Raw genomic sequence first — 14,896 nt, 5'->3', positions numbered from 1 at the left:
GAAGCTTATAACCAATGTCCTATATAAAAATACTGTTTTCCTCAAATATAAAACTAATTCTATTTTCTATGTAATTCATTTTCAGTTGTTTGTGCAGTCTGAAGACGTATCTGTCCTAACATACAGTTTACCATATGTGCTGCAGTGTGGCTTCATTGCTGAAGACTGCCCACTTAGGAGACAGGAAGTGTTTACCATTTCATATCAGTGGCGAAGCTTGTAATGCGTCATCTTCTGTTATAGAGATTGTTTGTTTTAGACCGACAGCAACAGGAGGCCAGTGAAAGTCTGTCTGGTGAGTTAAGTTATCAGAAAAAAGTTCAGCACGTCAGTGTTTTCTGAGGATAGCTAGACAGGCTGTTATAAATAACACACACACACACACACGCACACACACACACGCACACACGCACACAGGTCTGAGCAAACTCATAACCAGCACTGGGTCAAACCACCTCACTTGTATAAATCACCATGGTGACACAGACGGCTGTGAGGTGCAGGAAAGCAAAAGCGAGGGATGAAAGGATTGAGAAGAGGCAGGAGGAAGGAAACTGAGGAGCAAAACAAAAGATGTGATGCTAGTGATGCTGACACACACACACACACACAGACACAAATGCAACCCCATGTACAGGAACCTGCTGTGCTAATTACTGGGTCTGCGGTTCTTTGAAGGCTGCTGCTCACCTTGGATGACCCCTTACCTATTCACACAGACGCACAGGTGTTGTACACCCTCTAACTGTCTCTACAGGAGCCAGTGTGTTATTTCAGCGCCCGCAGGCTCAGTGGGCGATGCCAAGCTGACAATAATATGTATTGGCAGCAACCAGCATGAAGACTGGTTGCTGAAGAGCAGCAATACATGACATCAACAGCATGAGGCTGTCTGGAGCGAGGGGGGGGGGTAATGCAAAGAAGATATGACACACAGGCAGGAGTTATAAATTAAATCTGTGGGGTCAAATTGCTGTGTGATCTGACGACTTGTTCAAATGATATGTTTAGTTGTTAAACTTGAATAAATAACTATATACTTAAAGATATTGGCAGACTTATTCACAAGACTTCTGGTTGGACGAGAGGTGCGAAGTGTAGCATCTCCATATTAGCTCAGTTAGCTAGCTAAAATTTTCAAGACTTTTAACAACTATCTAAACATGCCAAATTATACATTTTTGCATTGCTGGTAAAACATAATTTACCAGCAATGCTAAAATGCTGGTAAAACACTCACTAAGTTGCTCTTTTGATAGCTACTGATTAGCTGCCGGCTAGCAGCATCTGAGGCTTTCCTGGATTTCCTGAAGCGACAGCAGCGACATTAAAAGCTTTATAAACTAAAACAGTCAAAAGAAATATTAGAGCAGTTTATGACTCAGGAAAGTACTAATAAGCTATGCTGTTTGCTATGGTTAAATGGCTGACAAGAAACTGGTAGCATAATGTTAACATTTTCTAGTAAGCTAGTTAGTAAAGCACAGCACAATTCCACAAAACCATTCATTTTCCTCAGTGTAGACATGGAAAACTTATGAACATTTGTTAATATTGGCTAACCTAGTTTTAGAATTATACATAGCCTTCAGTAAGAGTCTAATGTCAAGTCGAATTATATCTTGCCATCAAAGTAGCTCAAGATGTCAAGATAGCAAATGTTCAGTAGATTTTGTATGTTTTTTGTTACTTCTAGTTCATAGGTGCTTTCTTCAAGCGATAAAGTACACTCAAAGTCTTCTTTCACATGTGTGTCCAATATTATACATCATAGCAGGAGAGGAAAAAGTTCAACTAAAGAGCCTGAAGAGTTCACTAAGGCAGTGTATTTCTAGACAAAGCTCACTGATCCTATCCATCCACGATCAATACCATCCACCTGATGGCATAGAGAACTATTGATGTCACTATTGAATTATTGATCGCTTCCTCTAAACAAATGGCCTGAAAATTATAGATAGCATTCAGGACAATAGAGTGAGCCGCACCACAGAGGAGGCCAAAGCAAAAATTACAATAAAATTTGATCTATGGAATTGTGATGAGGTGGTTGAAATCTTAAACCCCCCCCAAAATGATGGATATGAGGGTAAACAGAACATTTTTTTGTGTAATACTATCAGAGGCTCAGAGCGGTTATAACAGAAACACATAGGATCATCTATCTGACCTGCAGAACATACAGATGATGTGGTACAGGGAAATACTTAAAAAAATATTTTTGCAATAACGAACTGCTGATTATTTATGTTTTGGCCCATTGGCAACATTATTTGGCAAAAATGTAAAGGTGCTAAATTTAATTAGTATTAAACTATAATTACAACAAACTACAAAATTGCAGTTGAGGCAGGGTTTTGCGACTTGCCCCTTTCCCCTTTCCTCTTTGCTTCTTCCATAAAAAGGTTTTCTCTTTCATTTATAATATAAAACGGTATTGGCAGTGGTTTCTCTGTAAGACTTCGACTTGTTCCACCATCAGCCATTGCAAGAAACTGAAAGCTTTAGCTTCATTAATGGCTGAAGAACAGTGACCATTTAGTGCCTGGTGCCATAAAGCAAGCAAACAGATTTCCCAACAAATCTAACCTGCTGACATGCAAAGTAAAATGCAGAGGGCAGAAGGGCTGACATCAAAATTAATGTAATGATTTAAAGGCAAAAAGTTGCACAATACTTTAAAATAAATCAAACAGAGAGAATAAGATACAACTCTAGGTTACCAATTTAGAATAATTTTTTTTATCTCTACCTTTCTGTCTCTCTCTAGCCCACTCCTACATATGTTACCCTCCATTCACACCAATGAGAGCCAGCAAATTAAACTAAAAAAGTACTTGTGCTCTGTTCCAGGGCCCTCTGAAATATTATTAAGCTGTCTCATTTGTCTGTGCCATCGCCAATGCTGGCTCTAACTGCTGTAAGAAGTGAGACTTAAAGATATAACAGAACAGTTAAGTGGGGAAAGGTTGACCATTAAAATGAATTGCAGTTTCTGCCAAGGAACAAATTGTCTATTCAGTGAAATAGGATCTGCCAATGCTGTGATAAAACATGGTGTGGAACCTGCAGAATATATTGTATGAAAGTGTTCATCCCCAAACAACTTATTGTCGCTTGTAATTCAGCGAGTTTTATTTCAACACTGGATTATTCTTTCCACAAAAACACAATTGTGTTTCAGGGACATATCTTATAATGACACATAACGTTGCTCATGGAACACATCAACACATTTTTAAGAGTAAGTGGATTTTATGGTGCACTTCTTCATTTTCTCAGACTTAATTTAATCTGTTAAGTATTAACCTCCACACTATATAATATAACTGTACTAGTTTTTGGGGCCCTAATATATTTTTGACCATTTCTTGCTTTCACACATGTTCATAGATAAAGGTATTTTCGTAGTTAATTAAATGTTAAATTTAAATAACTGTAAAGTTATATCAGAGCTTAAGGCAAAGTTAAAGGTCATGTGTTGATGAGATTAGTTTCACAGTTTAAGGTTGATATAATAATCAATCAGAGGTCCTGTGCATGAGTTAATTCATTATTATATCTCAGTGAACATCGGTCTTTTACAAAGCAGGAGTGTTAACCTTTCATTGGTTATATTCTATAATTAGTTATAGTGAATTTAGGAGTCCAAAATGAGATGAGTTGGTTTTAACACTTAATTTAATCCCAGTGTATTATGGCTGAGTAATGGTCAGGGAGTGATTACAGCCAAATAAAATACCAGTGTAGTTTGACGGCCTTAATGCCTAATAACAGGCCCTCATTGAACGCAAACAATGGCTACTGACACTAAAGGACTCAAACAAAACACCAAGTGGGAGAGAGACAGACAGACTGAGAGAGGGGTGTTTCAGAGAACGAGGAAGAGGACGGACTGACCGACATACAGATGCAATACTAGACTTTTTTTAGTACACGTGGATTGAATCAGAGGCAAGTTAAAATTATAAAGCATGGGTGTTTCATCAATTTTGTTTCTCTATTGCCAACAGATATAACACAGCAGGGAGCAACTGTAATGGCAACAATTGGATAGAAATACAAATAGAATTGGGTAAAATTCAACAGTCGTCAAGTTTCATCGACACATTTACAGAAATAAAGGTTGTCACTTCATATAATGAAATAATAATAAACCTAAATAAATATGGATATACCATCGGACTATAGTATATTACGTGTAATAGTGTGCAGCCTTTAAGTATAGCATTAGTCTCCACTAAGCTTGGCACAGACAGTGATTGGTTGTGCCTGGTTTTGATGACTGCTGCTACTACCAATCGCTTGTAACACACATATTCACACAAACACACATAGACACACACATAAACATGCATGACTGCATATACTGACAAATAAATGAATGTAAAAGCATAAAAAAAAATAAAACACTAGCTTTTGGTTCCCAATCAGATTCACACATATTCCTCTGCATGCATACTGTCACACACACCATCAGTGGGATTTCCTTGTTGATGCCTAATCCCTGTCTGCGTCACACTGCTCTGTCAACATGTGGCAGCAAACATTTCAAAGGGAGGTGGGGGAGAGCAGGAGGAGGGGGGAGATGGGAAAACAATACAGGATGAAAGAGAGAGAGAAAGAAAACGTATATATATATCTATATATATCTATATATATATATAGATATATATATATATATAGATGAGTAAACCAGCTTATCAGAGCAGAACTGTCTGGCACAGAGGTTAAAATATGTGCATTTTGGCTTGAATTACGCTGTTTAGTGTTTTCAGCTGCAGCTACATCAGCACTGTTGAGTCTATTCGGTCATGATGAAATATGAAAACAACAGTGATAAATAAGCACAAACAATAAGCAGTCCAGTGAGAGGATGGAAAAAAGGGGAATGAAACAGTGAAGGAGGGAAGGGAAGACTGAATACATGATGGGATAAAGGGAGCAAAAGAGAAGAGGAAAGGACAGGTCCTTGTATGCAGCTTTTCCACCAGTTTGGCAGGTAGATACAGTGACATTAGCATAATGATTAACAGTCACATTAGCATAATGATTAATACCGGCATTAGCATAAGATCCGCAGCTGGGAGAGTATGGGAGAGAGCCAAAGAAAGACAACAAGGCAATAGAAAGAGAAGGTATGAAAAGACATGATGTTTAGCTGCAGAAGAAACAGGAGAGGATAGAAAAAGTATATATGTAGAGAAAACACAATGGATGAAAACAGAAGACGTCTTTTTTTTTCCCATCAGAGCTGTTGACAGCTTCAGCACTGTCGATTCCAGCATGTCTCCATGAATAACTTTTCTCTTCACCCATGCTGCATGTCCAGTTATGAGAAAGAAGTGTCACAAAGAGGGAGACTAGCTGTCAGTCCTAATCCCCCTGGCAACACAGCCACAGCCCATATCCATATCTATACAGTAGGTAGAAACACTGACCACTGCATACAAACACTTTGAAAACGTATAGCCGAACCATCCAGACTGTTGTTAATCCTGTAAAATGTAGGCTCGTACAACCAGTACAGGATTGTTGAGCCTTTGATCAGAAAGTGAACCTAGTTTTTCTACAGAAATTGTTTTTTCATTGGGCAGTGGCTCAGCAGGAAATCGATTTTGCATCATGCAGGCACAAAGAGAATTAAGACACCAATTATATGTCATCCTCCCTGACTGATGATCACCTCGTCTGGGTCAATTGGTAAAGAATACCTTGTTTAGTTTTGGGCAACAATTGTAGTTTCCCTTGGGAATTCAAACAATGTAATTTTCAATGCTAGAATGCAGCAGTGAGAGATGCATCATTTCTCAAAGTTTCAACAAACTAATGCTGCACCACCTACCTCCAGCCAATAAGTGTCACTGGCTAGAGGTTATGTATAATTGAAAATGCCAGGGTGGAGCGATGATACACATCTTCACTAAATCAGATCAGTGGATGAGCTTTGTGGGGCCTGAATCTGATCCGTGGTCCTTTTCTGGATTTCTTGGGAATACAAAGGGATATATGAAGAGAGACCCATGCAGTCGCAAGTATAAACGACATTGTTACTTCACATGTAGTATATAATATGTAAACATGTACAAACAGCATTGTGACGATGACACATTCACTGTGTTTTGTGTGGATATATATCTCTCTTTATAGCAAATACAAATGATAAACAGACAATATCATATAGACAATACATTTTAACATCCCCTGCTTCAGCAATACAGTACAGCAAATCATGACAAGACATGCAGAGAGCATTACAAGTTAGCCTGGAATCAAGGTGCTTCCAGACAGCGGCTGCCGCTGCCGCCTCCATTGTTTTCAGTGTAAACACCACAGCAGCTAGCTGCAAGGAGAGGGTGGGTGGCTGCCGCTCTCATGAACGTGCACGGCTCTTTGCCGCTGCATTCGGAGTTTTGATTGGTTCGACTTTTTCAAATTGCTCTCTGTGTAACCACAGCAACCACAGAAACTACAGCAGTGGAAACGACACAAGTTGAGTTGATTTTACTGTATCTGAGTTCCCTGAATTACACAGCTCTTCACCAGCAACATCAAGGTCTGATTATCCTGCCTGGGACAATAAAAACCAGTGGGCCAGTGGGCTTAACGGGGGGACGCTAATCAGGGGTATTACTCCAGAAATGCAGATGGGTAAAGGAGTAAAGATAAAATATCAAACAGGTATCTTGAGCTTTTTACTACGGAACCATTCATTAAAAATGCACTTATCACAACATTCACACACAAGGCACAAACTGTGAAAAGCTCTATTTACACACTGAATATGGATGTGATGTGGATGTATCTGTAGATATCTGTGAAGGTAAGAGTTTGTGTGTATGTGCAATAATGCCAGTGGCACTGAGGGCCACATGTGTTGGTCCAGAGGAGATTGAAAGTGAATTGGAAGCTATTAATCTGACCTTCCCTTGCTATCAGATTTGGTTTGGAGCAGAATATATATTCACTCCACATGCTCTGTTTCTCTTCTCTCTCTGTCTTTATCTCTCCCTGTATCTCCGTCCTGTCCTTCCTTCTTTCGAATCCACAGGTACAGGTTTAGATGTGGAGGGCAGCATTTTACACCTCAGCCTTTGAAATTAAAGGGATTACTCCCTTTCCCCATGCTGCTCTGATTATCCCTTCTCTATGTGAATGAACTCGGCTGTGCATCTGCCTGAGAGCTGGTTAACATGATATTTGCAGCTCTGCACTCCACTCTGCACCCTCACTTTCAGCCCAGCATCAGTGGAATCACACAGATGTGGATACAATGGCGGTACTCCCTGTTGGAAATAGCTTTGTTGTACAAAGTGGAGAAGAGAAACCACAGACCGTGACAAGTTTGCCTTGACGTTTCATTTCTTATGCAACTTTGCAGTCGATTCAGCATGGGAAATGTACAACTTAGCGAAAACAAACAGCAATTTCACAGGGATGGTAAGACTGCTGGCAGCACCTCAGTTTGACTATGTTATACTGTGTAGAACCAGAAAACTCAGTTCCAACTGAAGCATTTCTCTTTTGTCCTGGTTCTTCGAGTTTATTGTTTACAAGTGCTCTTCAACCACCACTTTCAACATAATACAACAGGCAGGAATGCCTTTGGGTAGAAATTTGGTTAAGATTTAACAAGGTGAAGGTTTTGTTGCAGCTACTAAAGCACAGTGCTGGAAATTATGGCTAGAGGAAACAATTTGGCCCCTTTTCCTCCGACAACAGTTTAATTAATGCTGCCTTTCCTCAGGTTTTAAAGAGAAACAAAAAGTCTTTAAAGCTCCATTAAACACAATTCTTGATATTAACATTGCATCAAATGACTCCCTGTTATATGATAGGATGCGTAATATTGTAGAGAATCAACACCCCAGTTGGCAGCTCTACACTGCTTTTTGCTGCCTTCACTTCATTGTTTCATTGTTTCACCCTCCTATATAAAACCATCCTGAGTCACTTGCAGAATATGAGCTCATAAAATCTAAATGTGTAACACAAAGCACAACATTGAATGGCAGATAAATGGCCAAGAAATGCACATATTTTCTCAGCGCTTGAAATATGATGTGCTTGCATTTTATTTTTGTTGTTGTAGTTTTAATTTGGCAGTCATCAATATGCTGTATCAATATTGTAAATACATTCCTATTATGTCTAGAAAAAAGTAAATGTACAAAATGTTTGTGTTCAGCAAAGTAATGTTGTTCTTTTATAATGTACAAATATTGAACTAAAGTAACTTAAGTTGTTTTTTTCAGTGTATTTTAGGTTTAATTTACTTTGATATACATTAACTCTTATTATGTTATCTAAACCAAAACAATATGCTGAAAGATGCATAGAGCAGCAGTCCATGCTGTTGATTCTCAGTGGGATCAGCAGAACTAGCAACACTTTGACATTAGAGAGGGTCATTGGAGTTTGTTGCAGTGTTAGAAATATCCAAAATATTGCTTTGCATAGCATTAACAACAGCGTTTTCATGGGGTGCGGAATGCCATTACTTTAACATTATACCTGTGATAGTGTTATGTACCCACCCAGACGTGTTCCTGGGTTAAGCTATTCAAGGTGTTGCAGCTACAGCTACATTATGCTGCATGTTGTGCAACCTGTTTTTTCGTGACTTGGCAAAAAAGCCCTCTATGAGAAGCACACTTGCATACAATTGAAGCTCATACACTTATGCCCACTTATGCCCAAGAAGAGCAGAATTACATTTCTCGTGATAAGAAATGTTCAAGTGTATATACTTGAACATTTCTTATCAGCACCAGAAATGTAGCACAGCTCAATTTGCAGATCATTAAATATATCTAATAAGAAGACATACAGTATAAGAGTGCATTTAGTGCACTTGGACACAATAACTGGTGGGGGTGTTTCTATTCAATCTACACTCATTCATATACATGGTCCTTCAATAAGCAATGTCCACTTTCTGAACAACAGTTCTTTTGTTTCTAAAAAAAAAAACAATTCCTGGCAGGTTGTTTTCTCTTTCTTTTCTCACAAAGAGTGAAACGCAGTCATACTAAAATTAACAGATGAGTAACACTTAAGCCGACCAGCCACAGTAAGCAACAAACAAGTGATGCACAACTGAAGGACAGGAGGGGAAAACAGAAAAATTATGTCAGACGGCATTTTGGAATAAGTGCAAAGCGACAAAAGTTTGATCTGTCTATCACTGCGGATAGCCAGAGGCGTTCTTTTTTAATGCTGACTGCCGATTATCCCACTCTGCCACACTGACGGCCTCAGTCTGCCTCTGCAAAATGATTTAACACAATGAAAACTACAAATGATTTACTGTCTAGAAGGGAAGAGGTGAAGAAAAGTGATAAAGACAGAGGGAGAAGGAGAGGGGGGAGCTGAGCCAGCAGTTACCACAGGACTCCTTAAGCCCTAATAACTGGCAAACAAGAATTCCTTTTTCCTTAAAACTTCGAGCCTTCTTTTCTTTCCAAAGTACACTCTTTCAGTCTTCTTTCTATTAGCTCTCCAACTTGAACCCTATCTTTTCGGAGCATACCCATTTACCTTTCATATGACAAAGTCTCCTTTTTTGAAGTTTTCAAGTTACACTCCTTGATTTTAGAAGTGTCCTCAAATTTTCTCTCAGGTCACTCTCAACTGCGTTTGCACGCGTATCACTACAGCTACATTGACTTTTCTCAACCTCACCTGTCTGACTGTTAGTAGTTTGAGACTGAAGTGTAGTTCTACAACAAAAAAATCAGGATATATGTCAAAATACAAGACATCCTGCAAGGTGGATTTTCCATTTGTAATCTGATGTTAATCAGTGTTTCACATCTTGCATCTTGTGTTAATAGTCAACATGGCAACACTTGTGGCCAACAGCCAGAGACGTTTTCACCATTTTCAAAACTGCAATTTTGTTTCCTAAATTACTTATTAAGAAATAAAACCACAACTTAATGCACTAAAATGTCTCTAATGGTCCATTATATAGTAAAATTTACCAAAAAATAACCAACTAGTATCTTGGTAAGATAGAGTATATCGGACATATACGATGGATACTTAATAACTTGTGTGTAAAATGTTATTATAATCAATAGCAATGACGGCAAAAACTATGAAAATAAGGCATATAGGCAATAAAGTAAAATTCCTTCCTTTTTCATTTTCTTTTTTTATTAGTTCATTAATTCATTTTTAAAATTCCAGTTCAGTTTTACAACTATACTCTGTCTTCACCCACATTTTGCCAATATCCCTTCTGAGTAAAATGAAGCACGTCAACACACACATGCAGACAAGTTCCGGGAGTGGACCGAATGTATTCACACTCACAAAGAGGATTTCACTTGTGGATCAATCCACAGCACCACTCAATCTGAACTCAACAATGTGAGAAAGTGGACCTGGTCAATACAAGCCTTTTCATTTTAGGGAAGTAACAAGGACACACACACATATACACACATGTGCACACGCACACACCCCTGTATTGACTCATATTTCCTTTCATTCAGTTACAGTGATTGGATTGAATGCTGAGTTCTGGTGAAGTGTAAACCAGCAGCTGTGTCTAAGACACATTTAGAGGTTATCCTCACTCTGTATGAACACATTCACTCAACGCTAAAGCAAAACAAACTCGGCTAAAAGTCTATAGCCAAAGACTATTAGTAGCACAGCGCGGCTACGGCGCTCGCCAGCACAATAAAAACATGATTGTTGGATGGATGAAAAACTGAGGCACATTTGCTTGGCCTGAGGGCAAACTTGACAGACTCAACTGAAAATCATTAGATTTCATCCTCTTGGCACCACAGCTGACCAACTAACCAACTGGCCACTTACCACTAACTAAAAATAGTAGGCTACCAGTACAGTGGTCCGGAAATCAAAAGCCGAGACTATTTAAAGAAATCTATTTTCTGATCACATTAGCTTGCATAACATCCCACAGTTACCACCAGAACACCAGTAGAACAGAAAGCAGCACTAACATTATACCACAGTTTTGCCATCATAGCACTTGTGCCTTGACATGAGAACACAGTTTGCCACGCTTAATGTTTTGAAGCAAATGTCGCCTTGTTTTACGAGTTTTTCCTCATCAGGAAAGAGTCCAGATGGACAACCCTCTGTTGAGATCATATCCATAGCGCTCTGATATAAATCTCTGACTTATGTGTCATCACCACAATTGCATCACAGGACAGAAACAGCGCCTGTGTTTGTAGACAATTATACTTAATTCACTTGTAAGCTTTTCAAGGTAACACAGGAGACAGGGCTGGAAAACTTGTCACAGAGACATGGAGAGAGAGAGAGAGAGAGAGAGAGAGAGAGAGAGAATTAAAGAAAAAACAAAGCCAAAGGTTTTTTCTCTGATTCTCTGATTTTTCAGACGGTTCACTTAGACCTGAATGGATGGCTTGCCTATCACACAACTCTCCATCTCTTCTTTTCCCTCACTCTCTATTTCTTCTCTCTGCCACTTTGGCTCTAGTTGGTTATACATGCCTTTCAGGCCCCACCAGAAGCTGATGTGATACCTGCTTAATGGAAAGGTAATAAGGCACAATGTCTACAAAGAGAACACTTCTTTCAATCTCACCCTCTCTCCCTGTCACAGGAATCATTCAGCTGGCTTCGTCCCTGGGAAGAAAATGATGTCCCTTATTTATGGGACAGAAACACAAATGATACACATGTTCACATGCATGCAAACAAATAAAAATGCAGCTGTAAATATACACAGACATGCATCCATACTATATTTGCTGCATTCCTTCTCCCACATTTATATCTCTCTTAAACACTAGCTACTGGTAGTCTTTCTGTCTTTCTTCCTCTTTCCTTTGTTTCCCTCCATCCTTCACTGCCTCTCACGTTCCCTTCATTTGTCTGTCTCTGCTGTTTCTTTCATCATTTCACTTCTTTCTCTATCTCTGCTTCAGTGTATTTCAACCAGTCAGTCATATCTCTGCTTTTCCACGCACTCAACACTCACTCTTAGGTGTTACTACTTACACTTAAACTCTGTGTTTGGGGAGTTAGCAAGTGTGTGAGTCACACAGGACCTCACTGTAAGTGTTGTTCTTAAGAAGCTTGATAAGCAGTGTCTGCCTAACCTGGGGGCAACTAACGCTTCTACTACAATCTAGCACTCCTGTCATTTCTTATATATTTGTGTGTGTGTGTGTGCGCGCATACACTAGTGTGATAGAATACACAAAGATATAAAGACATGAGTTTTTAACAGGAACCTGTTACCTCTAAAACAACCCACAGTACTGAATGATACACACAACTGGCATTAAATCACTTCCCGATCTGGGTCCTCACAGTGGATTCAGGTTCTTACGGGGATATTTTTGTGGTGGGGCTCTACATCTAAAGCCACTAAGGTAAAGCCATGTATATTTTCATCACCACAGCTTCCCTCGTGGCTTGATGAATCTCGTTTGAGCTATGTTTACTCCTGTTTTGAGGTGGAGAATTTTCCCCAAAAAACTGATATTTGCAAACTGTATGAAATTCATCCAATCCAATGCAATAAAAAAATCAACCTATGTCAACATGTAAACACAAACAGCCTGGTCTTCCTGTTTGATAAATACAGCACATGTGTCTAAAGTTCAATGAAATAAAACTGGATAGAAATTCAGCTTGGAACTGGGGCTGAACTTGAAGAACCAGAGTTTGTGCCAGTTCACAGCTGAATCCATCACAGGCTCTAAATGATAGAGCTTTCTTAATGTTGGAAAAATGGAAGAATGCTGATTGACTGAATGATGATGAATTAAGATATTAAAAGGCAGCCCTTTCGGAGATAATCCGCAAACTATCACCATTCACAGTATAAAAAGGATATGGGTTGGAGACCATGCGGATGCACAAGCTGCGAGGACACGTTGTCTGCTTGAGGCAGAAGAAGACCACAGGTACCAGCTCAGGGTAGGGCACAACTAACACGCTGGTATCACTGCTGCCATCGTCATCGTCATCATCTTCATCATCCCCCTCAAACTCCACCTCCTCCTCCTCCTCCTCCTTCTCAATCCTCTCTTCCTGAATTATCCCTTCTTCCTCTATTTCCTCCTCTTTCTCCTCCTTTTCCTCGGGGCATGGGAGGTGGTACGGGGAAGGCCTGTGGGGGGAGGAGGAAGTGACGGCATCATTGCTGTCGCCCCTGGCTATGGCTGTTGTTACCCTGGAGATTGTTGCCGCTGACGGTGTTGTTGCTGTTGATGTTGCAACGCTGGGGCCCTCCTCCTCCTCGCTCGTCATGGCAACGCAACGGTCTGTGATGAGAGAAACAGAGAAGACAACGAGAGTGAGAAGATTTTAAATTTACAAACCACTTTATCGACCTCAGATTACAAATCATGTCACAAACCAGCAGCTGATTTACCTCCACTATGGAGAGAAAACGCCAAGCCAAAAAACACAAAAGGCATAAGAAAGATTCCAGTAACGAGTCATCTTATGAACATTTTCTGATCTGCTACGTTTATTGTCAGGTAAGGTTAAATTTAGGCAACTAAAGCTGCTTTGTTAAGGCTAAAGTTACGGAAAGATCAACATCATGGTAAGAAGAAACTATATTTGAGTGTTTACACACTGAAACACCAAGTTGGCATTTTAAGATTTACTTCTTCTTTTAGTAAAGCTCAGGTTTTGGGCAAGAAAAATGCAGTTTTAGTGTTGACGGAGGGCTGAAATGGAGAGAAAAAGATGCGTTTACCAATTTAACCAGCTTAGTGTGGATGTACTTACTGCTGTGTTGTAAAATGTAAAAAGACAGAACGACAAGCTCCCCTCTCACAAATCAATGCATTAAAGTAAAGGTTTAATGACATGGATTATACAATCAAGTGTTGTGACAATCTAATCTCTTTCATTGGAGTTATTGCACTTAAAGACAATTAAAGAAGGCACCCAGATGAAATGCATTATTTCTCAAATACCTGTTTAAAGTCTGATCCCTGGCAAAAACAAGAGACAGAGACAGAAAGGGAGCACAAATGAGAGGTTGTAAGAGAGAGAAGGCGGCAAACTGCCGAAAGGTTGGAGAGAGAAATAAAGGAGTAAGGAAAGCAAGTGTTAGGAAGGAGAGTTCAGTGGTTTAGTCAGAGACATGAGAGGAATCAATAATGTGTAGCTGGAGAGAGAATAGAAGGAGCAGGAGTCCTGATATGACTGAGTGGCACCTGCCCATGGATTTCCAATGAGTGAGCCGAGCGCACAATTCTCAATAAAAGCTACTAAAAGCTCAGTCATAGACGAGGGCTTCCAGAGGTCCTTAAAGTAGACATTTGAGTTATAGGTTGGTTTTCGGGTTATTTTTATGACTACAAAAGAAAGACTGTTCCTTTGTGGCGATATGGAATCAATTTGTCAGTGGCAGCCTCAACCCAACCAACAGAAAGAAGAAAGCTAGCTAATTAGAGCAGAGATACAAGGGAAATATCATGTTTCTAACAATAACAATCACTGAGTTTCTGTTGCTAAATCACAGCGGGGACTGAAGAAGGACTTCCTAATGCAAGAAATCTCAGCATCTGACAGAGTAATCATCGAGTCGTCGGTAAGATAACATCATCAGAATCAGAATCAGAAACTGTTTATTGCCAAGTAACATACATTACAAGGAATTTGCCGTGTAAAAATATAGAGGTAAAAAAATAAGATAAGACAGTGCAGTGGCCAAATAAAGTGTCCAGTATGGGGTGGGTGTGTTAATGTAACGCAGGGGGGACCGGGGCGGTGTGTAACGTATAACTTGTGTTTGTGTTGGGGGGGGGGTCAGTGCAAGTCTTTGGCCATGTTTGTCAGGTTGACTGCAGAGGGGAAGAAGCGTTTTTTGTGGCGGGAGGTTTTGGTCCTGATGGACCGCAGCCTCCTGCCAGAG

At 39.7% G+C, this 14,896-nt stretch overlaps 1 protein-coding gene across 1 annotated transcript in view; it reads right to left on the bottom strand.

Moving 5' to 3' along the window:
* The window catches only part of LOC139300060 (voltage-dependent T-type calcium channel subunit alpha-1I-like), a 144,763-nt gene extending 131,491 nt beyond the window's left edge, over positions 1 to 13,272 (bottom strand). The window contains exon 1 of the mRNA XM_070923041.1: positions 12,857 to 13,272. Coding sequence (XP_070779142.1) covers positions 12,857 to 13,272 — 416 coding nt within the window. The remainder of the gene's footprint in view (positions 1 to 12,856) is intronic.
* Positions 13,273 to 14,896: the final 1,624 nt, after the last annotated feature.

Source organism: Enoplosus armatus, chromosome 2, assembly GCF_043641665.1.
Source record: "Enoplosus armatus isolate fEnoArm2 chromosome 2, fEnoArm2.hap1, whole genome shotgun sequence".
Taxonomy (NCBI): domain Eukaryota; kingdom Metazoa; phylum Chordata; class Actinopteri; order Centrarchiformes; family Enoplosidae; genus Enoplosus; species Enoplosus armatus.
This window is presented reverse-complemented; position numbering and strand designations above follow the sequence as displayed.